This window comes from Fopius arisanus, unplaced genomic scaffold (assembly GCF_000806365.1).
Source record: "Fopius arisanus strain USDA-PBARC FA_bdor unplaced genomic scaffold, ASM80636v1 scaffold00097, whole genome shotgun sequence".
NCBI classification, from domain to species: domain Eukaryota; kingdom Metazoa; phylum Arthropoda; class Insecta; order Hymenoptera; family Braconidae; genus Fopius; species Fopius arisanus.
This window is the reverse complement of record NW_011887836.1, coordinates 351,238-372,456: the sequence shown is the minus strand read 5'-3', so window position 1 is coordinate 372,456 and position 21,219 is coordinate 351,238. Positions and strand designations below refer to the sequence as shown.

The 21,219-nt window shown below is 40.1% G+C and overlaps 1 protein-coding gene across 1 annotated transcript in view; it reads right to left on the bottom strand.

The window, feature by feature from the left end:
- Positions 1-21,219, bottom strand: part of LOC105270936 (roundabout homolog 2-like) — a 146,765-nt gene that overhangs the window by 7,400 nt on the left and 118,146 nt on the right. The window contains exon 3 of the mRNA XM_011312178.1: positions 242-395. Within this exon, the coding sequence (XP_011310480.1) occupies positions 242-395 (154 nt within the window). The remainder of the gene's footprint in view (positions 1-241; positions 396-21,219) is intronic.

Genomic DNA, 21,219 nt, shown 5'->3' with positions numbered 1-21,219 from the left:
CGTGGTGCACACGGTACTTTCAGTACCAAGTACCATTCTTATTGGCCCTCGGCTAACGTTCAGGGGATATACTGGGGGGGAAAAGGATCCCCAGGAATTCCATCGTGGTGTAAAGAAGACATGGGAATTAATCGCTGGAAATTATTCAACCCTTTTACATTCATTCCTGGTCTCGTTAGAGGTGTACTCTTAGTGTGTCGATCATTTTTATTTTTATGATAAAATTGTCAATGACACTTACCTCTTTGTCGACTCAAAGTCTATGAAATGACCATTTCTCTTCCACTTGAGAGTTGGCTCTGGATGACCTTTTGGTGGGCCGCACTCAAGTAAAGCTGTTTCACCAGCAGCTACTCTTGTATTTTGAGGCTGGGCACGAAATTCATCTCGCAGGACTGCAACAAAAAAAAACCAATCCGTTGTAAATACCACTTGCTACATTTCACAATAGATCTTCCGAATAATAACTGAACGCAATTTATACCGAGATAAAAAATACTTTAGCCATGTAAATTTGTTTAAGTTAAAATTTTCAAAAGTGTGATCAATCTATTTTTCGAATGGAACAACAAGTGGAAAAAAATGATTGCTATTTCCATCAATACAAATCAAAATTGGCGTGAATGAATGACACGATTCCTGAAGGCCTCGACCCAAAAGCTCAATCTCTCATGTCATCTCTGCAAGTTCTATTGCTTTTCCTTTTGAGGTACATGTAGCGTGTATTGCTGAGCGTTGCCGAGCATGTATATATCTATGTATTCTCTCCACACAGGTACAAAACTCTCATCCGAGCATTTCAACTCGAATTCGCCTTTGGCTCCATTCGACTTCTCTGGGTTCGTGTTTATCGCTATTCTCAGCGTCCTGACGTATACCATTACCATTTATCACGAATGCGACTCTCGGACCATTTACGAAACACGCGTTGCTGCGAACGGTCCGTCTCTTAAGAATTGCAGAATTTCACGCCAAGATCGCTTTCCTCAATGCCTCCTATCCCATATATCACGCCTAATCGAATATTTTCCCGTTATTTTTATTTTTCACATAAATTTCCCACCCCCCGGAAAATCCAGCCGATTCATTTATTTTTCCATTTACTTTATCGACTCGTTTTTTTTTTCATCAATGGAGAAAAAATTGCTTCGCTTACAGAGAAGACTGCATTGCTGCTCCTATATTTATTTGACCCGGAAATGCTTGATCGGACATATTGTCGTGTTTTAATTAACGTCAGACTCTCCCTGAGGATTATTAATACACCAACTTCCATGGAACGTACGAGAATTCAATTCAGACAATGTCCCCTTCATCTTTTCATTCCCTGTGGCGCGTTTCCCGAGCTTTATTCTCGCGAATTAGATATGGCACACGTCAACGGAACCAAAAAACAATTCTCATTGGCTGTCAATACTTGTTATTTCGTTTGTTGAGGGCTTTATTCAATGGAATTGAATCCCTGGGAGGTCCATAACAAAGCGGCAAACGGACCTTCGAGGAATAATAAAATATCTGAATAATGAGTCTTGAATTACCTAATGAATTGGTGGCAGAAATAATACTTTTGTCTTCTGAAATTCCTCTTATTATGGGGCAGGATAGGGTGATATGGACACGTAGGGTAAAATCGACACTTTCTTTTTTTAATTTTTTCCCATAAGACGGGATGATTCAACTCAGTAGAGAAGTGATTAAGGGAGATAAGTGCATTTGGCTCTTGGCTCAGTCTTGGATGAATATAGCAGAATTTAAGAGAGATAGTGAAATTTATCTAACCATTCCCATTTACTACCCCACTATTAAACTCAATTTGAAAATGAGTTTCCCATAGATAGCTCGACATCGACATGAATTAAAAAAAAAAATTAAATCCATCGTGTCCCTTTTTTATTCTAAGACCATTTAAACGCTGTCTCATGCCAACGATAATCCATTTCTACATAGATACTAATATTTGACTAAAAAATTGAGATGAATAATTTCATTGTTAATGAAAAAAGATGCAGAAATCCCTTTGAAACAACTTTTTCACATGGGTAATTAGTAAAGTACAATACAAAGTGCAATAATGACATTTAGTGTGGGGCTGTCTAGAAAGGCTGAATAAATAGACATGCGATAAATTACTGGGTGGATTCGCGATGTATATAAGTCACACCGCAAATAGGAGCTACTACTTCGTTCTATCCTAGTAAACATCGTACATTCGGGACACGCGCCAGTCGTGACGTACGACCGACACGTGACCGTTTCGTTGTGCCAGTGTACACCGGAGGAAATGTTATACCGGAAAATCGGCTTCGAGTGTCATACGGACATCAGGGCGGAAGAGATTCGCACTGGGTCATGGCCGATTGTTTCCAGAGAACTGAAAGTTTGCTATTGCATTGTTGCAGGAAATTCAATGTGCTGAGCTTTGTCTAGGAGTCGACACGACTCATCACCGAGTGATAGATAATGATTTGGCCACGTGTTACCGTTTCAATTCCCACTGCTAACGACAGTTGAAATGTCCAGGGCAACTTCACCGATTCGTTCTGCCGCATTTATCTTCCTGAGATGCGATGATTACTGCCAGAACATTCTTGGGAATGAATGGGCAGAATCATGAGCTATTCTAGTCTGGAGATAATTGATCATTGATTGCAATGGGGAACGAGTTTTGTCGGTGATCCTGGAAGCCTCAAAGAGTTTTCTTCTCCTCCAGTTTTATACGGAAATTGAAATCTGCTATCGATTTCCCGTGGAATCATTAAGGGAACTCTTTTTCCTTCAGCAAATTTTCCAAAAGAAAGATTCTTTGATTTGAACTTTACCAAGTGTAAAGTTGATAGGTTTCTGGATAAATAGTAAGCAAAAATATGTATATTGGATTTTCAATGGAGCAGTGAATTAGCAATGGCAAAATGAAAAGCCAATTAGTATGAAAACCGAGCGATTTGTTGAATGACGTGATTACATGAAATTATTTGACTTGTAGTGTCAGCCACTCTGAAGACGTCAGCTCAGTTAGGTGGCAGTCAACTTTGGCCATTAAGTAAATTCGAGAGTCGAATCTGCAATTTAATCCACGGACGAGTAAAGTCAATGGGGTTGTGGTTACGTATAATCGTGGAACCGAGACAGATATTCAAATATCCCCGTGGAGTCTCACGGGGACGAGAGGCTTCAATGGTGCTCCAGGGTTTGCCTACGTGTTGGTACGTAACTCCAATGTGCCAACACACTTGTATTCTCTCGGTGCAGATAGGTAGAAGTGTAAGTCCAATGAGACCAACTCCCAGGCTGCACTAATCGGTGTTAGTCACGTATTCGATGAGTTGGACTGCACTTTGAATTTGTACCGAAAACTAGATGGCAACCACCTTGAAATACCGAAGTTTCTGTATACCCAGTCGTACAGCTCCTAAGATGCCAAACGCGAATGGATTCACTTGGTGCAGTCTCGTAGAGCAATCCATGTAATCATTTTTTCAATTAACTGTTTTTGCTCAAGATTTGCGACCTTTAAATCATTCAGCAAACACCGCTCGTTATCACAATGAGTTCAATGAAAGACTATAGAAATGGAATCAGTTGGTTCGATAAATAATTTTTGTCTTCCAGTGCGCAAGATAAATCGAAAGGGTTTTCATCCATCCTCGGAATCTTCTCAACTCCCATTTAATCATCAATAATGGCTCTCAGATGTCTTGATGTTCTTGGCGGACTGTTCGATGGAGCATAAATTCGAGGAATATTTAAGCTAGTCTAGGCGGCAAACTTATAACCCCGAGATCTCATCAGACGGTAGACGATGGGGGACAGTCAACCCCAGTCAAGCTAATGGAACCGAGTGCTGTACTTCAGGGGACGCCTTCATCAACATGTATAGTTAACGAGTCGATCTTGATATTGACGCTGCATGGGGAACGGGAATTGAAGAATCTATCAGTGGCAGAGTGGAGAATATGTGAGGAATTAATGAACGGAGATCTGTCATAATACTCCAGATAATTCACATCAACCCAATCGTTTGAGCATGAGATTTATCGTGAATTTTGGAAGGGTGTGGCAGAACATTCGCAACTTTTCCACAGGAAATCTGCAGCGTGATACCAACGAATTACATTTTCACAAGCCAATATTTTGTTTCCCCAACATCACATACTCCAATATTTTTCCAGTGATTTTTTTATCCAGCCAACTCATCCAAATTTTGTAACCACTGCTCTGCTATTCGAAAGCCCCACAAACCCATGATAATTGTTGATGCGTAATGTTTAACTTAACAGTGAAAATAATTTACCACGAAACACGAGGAGTGGCATACAATTAATTTCATTTAAACAACCGAGTGGGCGATGGGATTTAACCAGCAGAAAGCGAGTATTTGTGTGCATTGGGGAAGTGTACACTATCAAAAGCCCAACTCCACACCGCGCTTAGGCCAAAATATTTAATCATAATTCAGGTGTTGGTTAATTAAGCCCATTTTCACCGATAGTTAACTCGTATGAAATTCCCGTTGCGAGCTAAAATTGTGCAAATAAAAGGAGGGAAAATATTAGCTGAGAGTAGAATTGAGGTGTTAGCCAGAGGATTAAAGCACGGGTTAATGGCGCTACCGAGTCTAAGTTATAGGCAATTAAGATTAAATCCGATGATTCCAAAAATTATACGAAACGGATGGAGAACCGGTATAAATAGTCTAGTTATTATTACAATTGGAAGTTGAAATTAATTGCAATGGATGATACTGATACTAAGGATTCTTCAACACCACCAGCTGTCCGGTGAGAAGGGCTTTCCTTATCGTTGCACACACAAATCCTTAAGCTGTGCCTTCTCCAGATTGTTGGTACGTCGTTAAAATGGACAGATAATAGTCACGATGTTGCCAACGAATATAAAGAGTGAACGAGAGCCTGAGGTAAATTATGGTGGCATTCTCGAGGCCTTTCTAAATTAGTGCTGTAAATTTATCTAGGGTGTTTGTCGGAGCGTTGGGCCTCCCTCGATTTACATAGGAATGATAGTGTAAGTAGCGCTTATTTATGCCCCCATATAGGGCACCGCACGCGATTTCGTTTTGACACGATAGCCCTCTTTGGTAGGATTACCAATAGCTTCCTCATTGGTCACTCGCGATGCTAACTAATAATTTTTACACTCGGTAAACATTCGGTAAGCAGCGATAATTCAATTATTGGTAAATTGGGGTCTACCGCTGAAAATTCCGATAATAAAACTCGAATTCTAGTCGATGGAAGCAGTTAATCTTGAGTTGTACTAATAAATGACGAAATTCCACATTTTTAAGGGTGAATTTTTCCGTTCTTTTGGTAATTTTAAAACAAAGTGACCGCTGACGGCAACCACGTATAGATATGCTGCCCAATCTTTGTATTGTCATGTTTCCGACCATTCTACATAATTTCCGAGCGAAATTAGCAAAAATTATCGATATAATCAAAATGATCGATAGAAAGCTCCCATTCGAGAGCAAAAAGAAGAAATCATGTATTGAAATAAAAAGAAATAATCGTCAAGTGGATCGATTGTGGTGAACAGTAATCACTTGAAAATCCACCGGAAAAGCTTGACTTCTCGGAAATAGTGTGTGTAAAAAGTGTTGGGAGGATTTAAAAGCCATGGATAGGCGGAAATGATGGGTCATTTGGAGAGGATTGAATGCAAATAAATAGTTCATGAAACAACGCGGAGTATACAGTCGTGAGCCAGAGATGGTGGAAAATTTACATCGATTTACACCCAACGTGAATATCGGGTTACTGCTCTGCTTCACTTGGGTAGAAAGGTTTATCCAAAACGCAATCTCGCATTGGTTGCTCTCGTACACACTGGATTTATATTTTCGAATATTCAGCTTCCGGGTGTATATGCAAAACACGTTTCTATGCCAACGTTATTGGCGATATGACGGTGCTACGGAGAAGTGTGCTGTTAGTGCGCCTCGTTTAACCCCCGGGTATCGTTTTGTATGTGCGTTTTCGGTAACCGGTATTTTAGGTACGATAACTATAGGTTTGAATTACCCTGACATAGCCAGTAGTTGGATAATTTGAGGTGATTGTTAGGTGCCATATTTTGTGCCAGTCGATTGAATAGTGCTCATTCAAGCACAGCAATCAAAATTGCTGAGCATTATTATTATTATTTTTTTTTTTCGTTGAGAGAGAACAGCTGAACCTGCGGTATACAATAAATGTCGTGACACAACTGGGTCAATCCTGGGGCCGATGTAGCCCCCATCAATCTATTTAAAAAAATTGCTTTGATAAGTCAATTAACTCGCAGCTCATCACTATTCTCTCGATATCGATCGAATTACAAGTGACTGGCTGTACACCCACAATCGATGAAACATGATTTTAGATAGGGTGAGTAGTTTAAATAGTACCACAATGGATATTTTTTTTCACTTGTCGAGCACTTTGTATTCAAAGCGTCGAGAACTTTATCACCTTCATCCTGAATAGTTCCTGTTACTCCTGACTTTAATGGCGCTATACTAAAAGAAGAGGACGTGAGGTACATCGACGATTTAACTCATGAATTTTTCTAGTTGTACGAGAGGGGAGGAATGTTTTGGTGATTCTGGCTAACTTGAAAAGCCTAATCAGCTAATGTCTAGACCCAGCTAACCAACCATTGACTCGGGGGACATATCACGCGTGCCTCATATTTCCAACCCCTGACAGCGTGTACTTATGCTTTGAGGCCACGGATCGGGGATAAGGGAGACGTGCACGAGTGACGAAGCGACATCAAGGGATCCGGATGCTTGCAAATACCCGTAACAAAGTTACTACTGTGTGTGTCCAAGGATGTGGCCCCAGCTTCAGTGTGATTGTATTAACAAGATCAACTAACCGAGGAAGCAACTCCCAGGGGGGCACCTAAGACTGGATCACTTTAATAATCGAATCAGCAGAAGAAACTGCTGAAGAAAATTCAGTAATAGCTACGGATAATGCCCGTAGACTATCTTATGGAAAAAATTGAATTTATTTATTATTTAATCACATAACTTGCGAGGATTAAGGAAAAAATTCATTTGAACTCAATTAAGTGATTCCATTATGATGTTTCAGGCTCACACGGTGAATTGAATATAACAGAATTTATCTGAATTATAAAAATTATGTACCTTCGACGGAAGGGGCGATGGCGGTTTCGTACATCTGGCTGTTGTGTCCCAGATTGTCGGATTGATGTTATAGAAGATTGTAATTCTGTTATGGGATAATGCAATTATGAGAAATTGGGAGTCAGCACTGTATTATAATTACCTTTTACTCGACCTGTCTAACGTGCATTAAATACCCAAAACTTGAAAATTACTAATTTTGTATCTCGCATGGATCAATTAATTTAATGCAATTAAGCTCCAACACAATATGACTCACTTCCTACAAGATAAATGCAAAAAGCATGAACATTTGACATTTGTCTCATCATTAAAAAAAAACGTACGCTATTTTTGGAAAATTTATACTCCAACACTACACTCGTTGTTTCACATTCATCGTTTCAGATTATTTCCAGCAGTTTTTCCAGCTGATTATCACTGGTGATGCAAGCTGGCATTTCATCCTGAATTATTAATCCGGAAAAGCGTCATTTGCCAAGACGAATGAGGTAGCGTGTGGACTAGTTCGATATACATATTTCTCGCGGTCATAACGTGCTGCTGACTTGGCCTAAACATCGAGCTAATTAAAACGATCCTAGGCATGTACGCGGGGGCGAGAATTAGCGCCCTCGTAAAACGAGATTATCCTCCAGTGACGAAGCGTGCAGCTTTTTATGCACTGCCTGACCCCCGAGACTTTATTGCTTACCTTTTTCTTCTTTCTTTTTTCATTTCTTCGGGTGGTTTTTATTCCCTTCATCTTCGCACTTTTTCTCATTCTCAGTTTCAGGAGGAATTATAACTGTAGGTGCAGTATCCACCTTCGGTCTTGCGTGAGATGAATGAGGCTCTTGCCTTGATGTCGTTATATACCTCGGCACTTTTTTTTTTACCTCATTTTTATGTCAACGAATAAACGAGCTTGATTATTTTCCTTTTTCCGGTATTTTTAGAGAATAAAGTCGTATTACCGGCGTGTGGGCAGAATGAGAATAGGCGACAGTCATAAATATCTGGGGCTGGGTTATCTGTATCGCTCGATTCCAATGGTCAAACACGATTTGAATTTTTTCGTTTTTTTTTTAACCACCAGTAACACTCGTTATGCTTGCTTCTGCTGCAGGTATCGTTCGTCCACATGTAGTGGGCCATTGTGCAAACCCATTGCGTGCGGTAAGGAATAATTTCTCCCGGTAGTCCCCATTGTTGGATAATTCGATACAGGGATAATCGCATTGGAGGTCTTGGGATAGATGAACCGATAAGCTGGGGCGGAATCAAATCTCATTTATCAATTTCTACGGTTTGTAATTGAGACATTGTGCTATTCTCAAAGATTGTGAGCTTCACAAGCCCATTGTCTCAATCGACTCTATTCAGAGAAATGGAAATAAGAAAACATGAGAGTTGCGGAGGGATTTTATGGCCTTTTTTCTCCCACCAAATTCCATTTAAAGTTTTCTTTTGACAGTGTACTTTGCTGTATTAATTGATTTTCATCTGAGTGAAATGCTAAAAATAGGGGCTCTTAAGTACAGAATAACTTTGAACTTTGAGCTCTGAACTCACTGAGATTATTCGAGCATTCACTTCAACATCAATATTAATATTGAGTCGAAGTACTTCAGGAGCTCGAGATTGGGATTAAAGTTTTGAAATGATTCTTTTGGAGCTGTCAGTTTCAATAATTCAACTCTGACAATTCGAAATAACTTGTAAAATTGTGAGACAGATAAAATGAACGTCTGGGTCAATGTACCATCGATACACTGTTCCTTCTATAGCCTGACACGTCCTATTTCTGGTAGTCAATAGGAACCAGCTGTGACAGACCTCCATGTCAGTACATCAACTCGACATCAAGTGTCTTCACTTGAGAAAGCAAAAATATGACCTCGAGCACAGCCAAGTGCACTTGGATGAATAGCCAAACCCGTAGGTATTCTCACCCTCATCATCCCTGTGAGTCATCGTAACTCCGTGTGACCCGTCCTGTTGCTTAATCATCGTTAACACCCGCTGGCCACTGAGGGGAGAGAATTGGCGTCTGGTACCAAAGGCCCCTGTGTTTTAACACCTAGCATTGTACCAACAGAACATCTCTGAGGACTGGAATTGCTCTTACAATTTATTTTCCGCGTCGTTTCCAAGAACCCGGAAGACTCCCCTCTCCTATTTGATCTCTGTGCGCTACGTGACCGTTCAAAGAAAGAGTTTAATTAGACTTCCATCCCCATTTCACACGCTCTAAATAAGTCTCGGATCTGTTTTCCAACTCCATTCGCCTGGAAAAATTTATGTTAGACGCTACGTAGACCCTTGGAAATATCCGCTGGGCTTAATTGAATACCGTGAATGAGAACCAAGATGCACAAAATACTGATGAAAAAATTGCTCTACAATATATATGCTGCTTCTTTTATTGGTTTTCACTTGTTTGATCTATTTAATAATGAATTATTTACAGGGAATTTTTATTGGTGCTACCTCTGGGCAATTATTGAACTCTAACTTGATTTTTTTTTTAATATAAAAAATTGTATAATAGTGGATGAAAATAGAAATACTAGGAGACCTCCAATTAACGACTTGTATGTGAATTTGGAGCGAAAAAATTGAAGGGGTTCTCTTTTCTTATTTTTTAGTCTCTCCCACCCCGGACGGACTAATGAGTACTAGACACTTGCACATACGCACGCAGAAGGGGATGTGTTTTTGGAATGAGACGAGCCAAATAGGGAGCAGTGTCACACGTCAGGTTCAACGTGAAACGTTTGCAGAGGGGTTGCAAGAGCTCCAAAGGGTTATAAAACAAAAAAAAAAATGAAAAACAGCTCAATGGTCGGAGGACAACTCGAGGCGACGAATATACCCCATCTCGTTTTTACTATTGAAGGACCCAGTTAACAATCGCCGTGGCACCGTGCAGTTGAAACAATGGGGGTATTCTTTCACTGAGATTCACCAAAGAGCATAATCTTGGATTCACTGAGTGCAGGGTCACGCACATATTCACTTGGTCCTGGTGTTTGGATTATTCAGGACTTGCCTGGAGGAGCCGAAAGGCTCTTTACCTCCCAGGCTTCTTCTTTTTGTTTTATTCAGTCTTCCAGACTCCTCGAGAATGCCCTCGTTAGGGCTACGATGATTAATCCCGATGGCTTTTCAGTGCGTGTTTTCCATTTGGGGGACTATATTTTGGGGATGTTTTCTGCTCAGATAGATGTCATTAAAATGATACAGATATAACCGAAAGTGTTTTTCCCTTTTCCCTGGATAGTTTAGCTTATGGAAATAATTTTTTTTTTAATAATTATAATATATACCTAGAAACATTTTAAGAAATCGGTCACACTAGATATAATTGATAGAAAATAGATATTATATAAAATATAAATATATATATTTTTAATTTAGTTAACAAACATTGAATTTTGTTAAATCAATTGAATCAGTTATGTATGTTCATTATAGAATGCAGAAGTACATGCATGCATACTATATTGAATATATTGTTATATGGTTAAATTGTTATTTAATTTATCGAATACATTTTTTGTACATATGCCTCCATATGATTATTGTCGACGCGCAAACTGCGCCCCAAATACTAGCCCGTTCAAATTCCAGAATAATTCGGGCAATCCCCAACTGCAAATTATTCCCCAATTTTTTCCAGCAGTTTGAGAAAAATGGCAAGTGATGAATTTTTACTGCCCGACAATAAAATTTTGTAATATTGCTTTTGCAAAAGAGTTTCTCCCGGCGGTTGACCAGTGGCAATAAAAAAGAAAGGGTGATTCGATCTTGCTTGTCGGTAAGGAAAAGACACAGCATTGTGTATTGTCTCCTAGGTACGAAAATACACTATTGGACAAAGGGAAGGGATTTAACACCAATTTTTGCATTTGCGCTGTACAAGAATCCAGGAGGAACTGGCGATTGGTGTGGGATACAATGGGAAAGGGAAAGGTAACGATATACGGTGAGATAAAGGTATTGAAGTAGTCGTCCTTTTACGGATATTCCTGGAATAAGAGGCGCAATGTGATCGGATTGTAGTGAATTTTCAGTGAAAATTATCAAAGGAAGACCATAATTTCGTTATTGGTTGATTCATTGTTGTAGTTGGAGCGATTGTTTGTATTCGTGTTTGGCTTCATCACTCGGAGGCAGGTTACAATATGAGGTAAGGCATACAGCCAGGGCTAACTGTTACCACATATACCCTCCACGTATACATTGGACCATTATACAAGACACGCGTACTCTGCCACACCATATTTGATATAATTAAAGTCCATAAATAAACACAATGGTACACGGTACCGGGTGCAGCCCGAGCATCTATAGGAGTCCTGTAGGTAAGAGCATTCAATGCAAATGCCTGGAGGGTTTCTCTCGTCATGAGTCTACCCCCAGCAGCATAGAGTGACCAATAGACAGATATACAGGTAAACACATTCTCCTATCTAGTCTATTTTATTCAGATCCATTATATTCATATTTATTAATTATTTTCCTGAATTATGAATTTGGAAATACTATATACCGAATTGGTAAGAAAATTATCCGTTGCCAGTCCCCGTTTTATCTTCGGCTTGTGGAATAATTCATCTCTTTCGTATTAAGGTAATATTCTGTAGAAGAATTTGAAAGCTCATTAAATAAGATCTGAAAAGATACGGGAGTTATGGCGTTTTGAACGTAAAAATAGGATTTCCATGTTTTTCCTGAATTTCCTGTTTGCTTCAGTTTTTCTATATTTCAAAAGCAAATTAATAGGAATATTTATATACCACTTTAAAGAAGATTTTATGGTCGTAGAAATGGCTTCAGCTGTATCTGATATAGTTCCTTTTTTGTAGAGCTATTGAAGGTTTCCCATTTTTCACCGTTATGTCGTCCTCTCGAATTCACATTTATTGCTGATTATCGTAGCGTTCGACTCAATATATGAGGATATCTTATGTGACATATTGGAGGTCTTAACGAGCTCTTTAAAATACCGTTTGGTTTTTCAAATTTCAGTGATTTGACCAAGAGTTATTCACGACAAGGTGTTGAATTAAAAAAATGTCTAATATTCAATTTCTTAATCAACTTTGAACTGATTAGATTGCATTACAGGTAAACTAGAGGAATTCGGGGAAGTATTAGGTAATTTTGGAAGATAAAATTTCTTCGAGTTTTCTAATGGAATTGGATGGAGGTTTTTAATTTATCGGCGAATGGTGGAAGGAGTAGATAGAATCTTCTGTGATTCGTGTATGTACCGGTCGACTGAGTTGCATAACAATTAATCTCATGGCATAGTTTCAAGAGGGTAAAGATCGAGATGTTTGCCAGGGTGCAAAGGAGCAAACTTTGAACATGGGCTCATTTTCTATGGATTTTCCCTTACTATTGGCGCTAATCCTACTTAAGAACTTGGGAAACGGTACGCTGAGTCGTTAGAGAGGGATGCATCCAGAAACTGGTATGGCGCACTCGGGGAAAGTAAGCTCACGATTAATTAAAGGCATCTAGACGGTAGAGTGCGCATCTCTACTATATTGTCGTACTTGTGGCACAGGTCCTACCTTCTGATACTATCAACTGCAGCGTAACGTAACCTGCGCCAAGAACGAGTAAACAAAGAGTAAGGAGATTTCTATTTAATGGAACCTGCCTCGGTTTTTTTCAATGTTTAACGATTTCTCGTTTACGATGCTCTTTATTCAAACTTTGTCATCATCTCTTTTTACGCAAGTCCTTGGTAATTTAATGCCACTCCGGGTAAATATCAATGCCCAATTATTTTGTGCACCAGTTAAAACTCGGGGTCTACAAAAATACTAATTACGTCTAAAGGATTGATTTATAGAATTCGAATTTTGAGAGAATTCAAATTTTCAGGGATTAAATGAATTTATACTTTGAGCGTTGGTTGATGAAAAGATACGAATTTGCAAAAAACTCATTTTCTGTCCTCAAAATTAATAGATCAAGAGAAAAATTTAAAAAATATTTTTGGTCTTTTGATAATTCTGGATTCTGATACTCATGAGACGAATGTATGCAATTAAATAAAAAAAATGGTAGATTAGCTGTCTCAACTGTTAATAAAAAGAAAATATTGTGAGTGCCCCGGCCATTTCAATAACTCACAGTTCGACCAGTTCCAATATAACTCTACTTGAATGAATGCCCTCATTCAGTATGCTACGTTGGACTCTGCGATTAAACTGATTAAATTTTCTTTGATTCAAACAAATCATTTCCGCGGTTGTAACAGCTCATTTGACTGAATGTTGAATGATTGAGTAGATTGACATGACGTACCAAGTCCACTAGCTCTTTGATGGCTGACAGAGCGAATGCAGAGAAGCCGAGATAATTAGTTGTGCGGTGAATGGGGGATGCACACGAGCAGCTGGAGATAGCAGACGACCGTTGGTCTGCAACTATTCTCACTCGTCCATTCAGACCAGCCCGAAATGTAATGAGGGTTCCACTGGAATTGGACGAATTGCGAAACTTGGGAAAAGCCGCGATCTTAAGATGGATCTGGAATTTCTCATCGGATATTGGCCCATCGAAGGACACGGATTGATGGCTCTTGCCGTTCAGCCAAATTGCATTTTCCATTAACATCACCGCGATTATTTTAAATACCAAATGATTTCACCGGTCATTCCCTCAAGAGATATATGGGGGAGATAAATTTTGGAATGACCCTTGATTAATCGGTCTGTACCTTGAAAATGCGCAATTGTTGCAGCGTCATTGCGCGCCTTACTGCGTAATTGGCAGTATTGGGGCTTATCTCTGGTGGAACTCTCGATTTTTATTTCCCCAAGCCTTACCGAGGGATATATCAAAGTCCCGCAGGTAGATAAAGAGATTGAGGATCTTTAGACAATGAATCCCCCAGCTCGGGATCCCGTGCACATCGTCATGTCAGTCCCGTGTAATCTCGCTTTAATACGGACACGTGACCTCCGTTTACCAATCGAATCTCATCTCTTGTACTGGTTATGTGTAACTATCAGTGGAAAAATCAGAGGATTGGGAGGAACGAGGGAAGCATTTAGATAAGATGGGGCGATTTGTTTATCGGCGTGACGACCTCTAATCCCTTTCGATTCGCACCGATGTTGTCCCATGATTAATTGCCATTCGGTTATCATATCATATATCAGTGATTGCTGCATTCTCATTATTTTCACTGATGTTCATCGTTACATGGAGTGCTAAATTATTTAATTAAAATGAATGGTGATAATGCGCGCACGAATTAGAAGGATCAATAGCTGTTATAAAATGCTATTAGATGAGAGATTTCATTTGAAATGTCAATTACCGGGTAATTGGTAATAAGGGTTATCAAATACCGGGGAAATAGCGGAAACGATACTATTGGAGGGAGCTTTTGCCGATTCAGCTGGTGGTGAAGTTATTTTGCTGGTGAGGTTCACTCCATTTCCACTTAAAGTCGAAGATTCTCACTGGGTGGTAGCATCATCATCGGGTTTCACCCGGCACTCGCAGAGTCTCTCAACGATTGAGGGGAGACACAACCGGAAACAGAGAGGATTCCGAGATTGAGATCCCGAGTTGTTGGGATATAGCGCGCACTGGGTGCAATTATAGTCGACCCATTTTCCGGACAATAACGAACGAATCGTTGGGCTCTGGAGCACCGCCAAATCCGAAGAAAAGGACGAGGCGATATATAGTCGTGGAGGCAGATTCACGTTTCCTATTCCCTGTGAGGATGGGAGGGTGGCTTCCTAAAGCCGGCTTAAATCGCAAGGTCGCGTGGGACCCGAATTTATTGCATACCTAGAGGCACCCGACTTGTACCACTCGGCATATCTATAGGGCTGGCAAATAAAATGAACAGGATTCAGGAATCTCTGAATATTGCTCAGCAGAGTGGAAAAGTGCAACGGTAATTTTCCCAGAGACACTCGAGCGATATTATTATCACTTGGTGATGCTTCAAGGGGGATACTCTTCTTCAAATCAATCGTCGAGAATTTTCCAATGCGCGAGTCTATTTGAATTTTCAGGCCCAATAAAAGTATTAATTGTCTGTTCACTTTTTACTTTTTTGGAAATAAATCTAAAGACTTGAGATATGAAAATTTTTAAGTACTAAACCCAATAATACTTTGTACTTACGAGTACAGAATAGCTCATAAATTTTTCAAGACTTAAGGACTTGGGACTTTAAAAACAGAAATTTACCCATCACTGCCCGATAACTGCAAAAATTCTGTTAAAATTAAATATTTTCCGGTGAAATTTCAAGAGGAATTTTGCAAGAGTATCCTATTAACTCGGAGCTCGTGTTTTAGATTGTTTACAGCTAAGTGTTATCGGCCTCTGGTGTCTCAATCATTGTTCTGTTTCGCTGAGGGGCCCCGATAACCGGGGAATAGCCGTGGAACAATTGTCAATAAATTACACATATGAAGTTAGATCTTTATATTCCTTGAAAAATCACAGAGCAGTCGGGGGCCCGATGAAGCGCGACCGTTTCGATACATCTCCGAGCTCAACACAATGCGAGATCCGATAAGGTTTTATGGTGTTTTCAGGCGTTTATTTTCAGGCCAACAATATGGAACACGCTCCATTAAACTGAGGCGCACAGCTACAATGGACCTGGGGCGTTCTCGCTAACTTGGAAAAGACTTCTCCTACTGACTTGAACTCGTTGCAAATGCTTTTGCTCAAGGTATCTCAACGGTGAATCGGTTGGAGTGACGTGTGTTCTGCTGGGGCTCGATAGCAATCGGGTGTCCTGCCGGGTTTTACTCGATCGATAATGGATCGAATATGTCTTTTCGATCGGACGAGAGGAGGAAATCTTCCCGAGGCCCTCTAGTTCGCATTATCTGATGAATGAGAGACGAGAAATGGAGAAATGGAGAAATGAAGCTGGAACTGAAACTAGAACTCGGAGAGGGCGGAAGCGATTTTTTTTTCTTCGCCTCCGGCTTCAAGTCATTAATCTATGTTATGATTCTTTCGTTATATTTTGGTGAATGGTACTGTTCACAATCCACGGGAATTAAGAGTCTATGTGCAATGGGTATAGGCTTCACTGGCCGTAAAAAGGAAACAGCCGAAACTCATTAGTAAGAGACCGGTCATTCCCACCGTGCGAGAGCTGTCGTCGTTGGTTCATTTGTCACTGAGATTATACACGTATATAGAGAATATGACCTTCAATAATTTGTCAGCGGGAAGCTACCAGTTGAGAAATATTCCGGATAAACTCCTCTTTATTCTCTGAAACTCATGGGGTAAGCTGTTTTTATATTTATACCCCGAGAAACTTAGTTCTCTGTGTCAACAAAAACCATTAATAATCCAGCTTCATGTCCCAGTTCCGGGGAATTTTTTTATTCTCATTTTTTTCCTCAACTTAATAAGGAACTTTCTTTCGCGTTTAATGGAGCTTTGTTTTCAGACGTCACTTTGAAAAATCATATTGCGTTCCGATTGCGGGAGAAAGTGGGTCATGAAATTGTCAGGGATAATATTTATCCACCACCCGTGAGCTGCTGAACCGCTTCGAGGAACGCTGGATATCTTAATTAGCGGGTCAGCTGGTAATTATAATTGATCTGAAGGGTTTTGAAGATTTAACATTTTAATCAAAGAATCGTTGATTTTGCATAGGTTGCACCATCACTAACTGTCGCTGCCAAGTTCAAGGGAAGAAAATTTAACGATACCGGCTTTATTGGCCTGTCAACCACTTAACGGCATTTGGACATCATGACGTACCCACCTTCCTTCTCAGAGGTTTAATGGAGCCCTCGGTTATGCCCCAAAGGGTTTTACGAGCCGATCGCCTAGTATTTTCGCTAGGTTAAACCATCCGGCGAATTACGAAGCTGTCTGCATCGTAATTCACAATCGGCTAATTTCTTTTTTTCTTCTCGTCGCAGTTCGGTGACTTCTAGTTGCCTTTTCATTCTCCAGTTATCTCCATTTGAAAAGTTGCCATTAAACATTGGCTTTTTGTTAGGGACCATTAAAACTCACGGCATTGTTGATCGCGCCTGCTTGGGTGTCGTTACTTCTTACAGTCTTACGTTGTGTGATGTCTTGTTTGAGGGTTTTTGTTCCTTCCGCAGTTGCATGAGTCAAGTTGGAAATTGCTGCGCATCACGAGAACAAGTTTACAACTCCCGGATTATTAACGGAAGAAGAATAAAACAACTAATTTGTCGGGGCTGATGCGAGGGAATGATGGAGTGGCAGATATGATTTGTTCAAATTCATGTTCTAATGACTTCAATTCGATTTAAAAACTTTATTAGTTGTTTATTTATTAAAGAGAAGAGTAACAACGGCAATCGCATAAACAATTACCAATTGATTATTCACATGTGATACCTATCAACCCCACTCCTTTTTATTGAAAAATGAGTGAGTAAATTCAACGCAAAGAGCGACCGTCCGGAAAAAAGTCAAATAAATTGGACGAATAGTCAGGGTGAAAATTATGAAAATTCCGACAAGGAGTTGGGATTGAGAAGCCGTGAGAATCTACTATATACTTATAGAAATTTCTTTTAACCGAGAGAAGAGACTGAGCGGCAAGGAGTCAATAAAATAAAATAAAAAAAAAATCCACTCAATCATCATCACACATAAGGGCACATTGTCATGATAATGGACAACTTCCCACTGGGTGAGAAATAATTTTAATCGATCATCAACGAAGACAGGGAGAGGATACTCATGTCCATATCTCATAATAGCGAGTACTTCAACAGCAAGTTACGGCACGTGACTGTGCATTGTTCCGCCATTATTCGTGGCCTTCTTTTCATCGGCTCATATTCATACTCTCACTGCGCAGAACCGCCCTATCATTTGATTTTCATCAAAGGTAATGTCCGCGGTACAATCATGCACACCCCCTTGACGTATCGAGAGTCAACCGATAAATAATTCATTATTTGCATATGTGGGCTGCACCAATAAAGCGATAATTATCAGCGAACGCGGAGTAAAATCCCTCGAAGCTTTGAGTTTTCGAGTGAAATGTTTGTGGAGAAATTTTGTTTCTTATTTTGGATCAGGTTTATTGGAGCTCTGTACACTGCGGTGAGTGAAGGGCGAGGAGCTAATAGCTCTTCCGCGTTCGAGCTGAAGCCACTCGCGGTAGCCGCAGTATCCAAGAAGCATTAATCTTGGGCCTTCTACGTGGCTAAAGTGCTTCCGATGCTCTGTTCGTTCATGCCCCCTCACCACCCACTTACCACCTACTTTCCGCCCTTTTCCTCAGCACTTGACGGGCTTTCTCAGTTACGGGAGGAAACCACCCCCATCTTAACTCGCAGATAAACCTGGAATTTCGGAGGGTCCTGCATGTTTCCGGAGGAAAGCACTCATCACGCACTCATAGAAGAACTCGCCAATTGCGTAATCAATGCAGACTTTTTTTTTATCTCTTTCTATCAACTCTGATTCGTCGGGGATAACAGTATATAAAGAAAAAAGGGTTTTGACAAGTGCGTTTTTATTTGAATGAAGGAATTCATACTCAAATCTTTCTGAGAAAACGATATCTTGCATTGAGAGTGAAAATTTTAGTCAAGAGATTTTGTACTTCCTTGAAAATGACGAGCAGTGAATTGACAGCAAGGAGACGACGTACCGAACTAATTGAATAGTTTTTACATTGAAAGCTTTTGCATTTGAGAGAAAAAAACTTGTGAGTAAATTCACTCAGCTAGACTCATTATGAATAAATGATTATCATCTCAAGCAAGTGCACAGTTGCTTAACAGATGTTCTTCTTTTCTGAGAGTAAGACATGATTTCCATGTCAATTTTCGAGTGAGTTGCTTGATATAGGTAAAGACGCCCTCCTTAAAAAACTTTTTCCTCTCACTGTAAAATTCCATTGATCACTGAATCGTTCGTTAATATTTACCGAATTCTTCCATCAGTGCAGAATGTTTTAAACGAATGAAATTCTAATAATCTTTTACATTAAACATCTGACCGTTTCGTGTATTTTGGGAAAAATTTCAAAGATCCCAAGTCTGCCAACTAGATCGAGAGAATCGAGATTTTTTATTTGCCGAGGAATCGAAGAATGCCAAGTAATTCAGCGATGTAACCCAAAGGAAAAGTCTTTCTGTTTCAAGGGAGTTGGAAATTCGTTTTCCATCGACCTGGTTTTTCACAATTTTTCTGAGGCACGTTATTCGGTGCACGGGGACATCAATTTATGGAGCTCGCGACGCCATTATATTCGCCAAGCGGGTAAATCAAATTTTCAATAACTGCGGTGTAACCACTTCCATACTTGGCACGACAGAATCTATATAGAAGCAATCTTTTTCATTCTCTCAATGCTCGGCTGTCATTTATTTTGAGGTTGGCTTTTATAATGGAATTGACCTCCTTCCAAGTTTGGAATTAAACTGAGTGAATTCTCCCGTATTTCATCGAACATTCATTTAGTCATTTATTTTTAACGCTCGCGTGGCACATCCGGATACCAATGGGGAGTAAATATAATGGTAAAAGCTATCTTTTCAGGGGAAGACAGCCAGTGCTACTCCATTAATTCCCAGTGGTTAGACTATGTGTGACAACTCTGGATACGATCGTTAAAGTAGCAACACTATTTTCAGAATTGTAGATATTTATTTCACGACGTCCCGGTGTATTAACTCGATTCTCCAACGACTGGCATATCAGATTTTACGAGGCTCCTTGGGATCTAGAAGCGATTAGCTGTAATTGAAAACAAGCACTTTGAGTGCCTTGGGTGCTTACTCGAGACTTCCGTATGTGTATAACAGCTGTTAATTTTAGCTAATCATGCTAGGCATACCAACCCACGCCAACTTTTCCATCACTTTTTCTTATCCTCGCGTGTTCCTTTTTTTCTCCACCCTGCCATTCCCCTTTTGCTACACTTCTCCAATCCTTTCCTTTTTCTCTTGAGGGACAAAAGACAGTTGGAGTATGAATTAATGAATAATTTGTCTGTCGGGGGTACGTGAGAGTGATTAACATTCAGAGAACAGCAGGAAGGCGTAACAGAAATGTCACTCGAGACTTCGTTCGAGCCAGAAACATCAGCTCAGATGATTTATGGATTTTATTTTTCTTCGGCTTGATTTCTAATCAGTTAAATGACAACTCGATTATCTTCTCGATTATGTTCTCGATTATGAATTTATATATTTTTTCCTACAAAATGGGAGTGAATTTTTTCATTTTCAAGTTATCGGCCAAGCAAATGGGCTTTTGGGGACGAGCTAAAGCAACACCCAAGGGGTATCGCTGGTACCTACTCCATTCGGTACCAGACAAATATCGGCCCAATTTACATATTTGATTGTGACGCCTAGGCCCACACCGGTAGCAACCGTAAATTCCAAAACCCACTGGTAGCCCTCCACGACTGAAAATGCAAATGATCTGCTCCCGAAACTGCATATCCCGCTGAGTAACGCGTATATATCCCCAACTCGCTCGTTTTCAACGTTAACTGCCATCGTCTATCCCAAAGCAGGCATCTTGCCCAGACAGAGAAATCGCTCCCCCGTGGCTTATGCCCGCTTGTGGCTACTCTCGAATTAACAATTTTCCAACATTTTTCCAGAGTTTTTTTTTTCTTCTTTCAAATGACTTGGCCCCCGCGAAATCCCTCGACGCACTCGTCGGGTGAATCAACCGCCCGGAAAAACGTTAAATTAAACAGATCGGTTTTGTTTTTCTTTCTCCGTCTGGGGGAGAATATCCCAACTAATTTTCTCGGGGACATTTTTTTTTCTTGTTATTTCCTCTTTTTTTTTTTCAGTGATAGCACACCATGGAGCCCTCCCCTCGACAAAATTTCCAATCCTCTAATTGGGGAATACAAATCGCGTTATTAGACCACAGTATTTTCCCCTTTGTATTTTCTTCGTGGAAAAATAGCTTTGGAACAATTAAGTCTGTGCTGTAAGCCTGCGAGGGCAGCATAAAGGAAGAATTAGGGAAAGATGGAAGCGGAAAATGGGGTTTAAGACTGAGCGGACCGAGCGATAGAAACTTTTTAG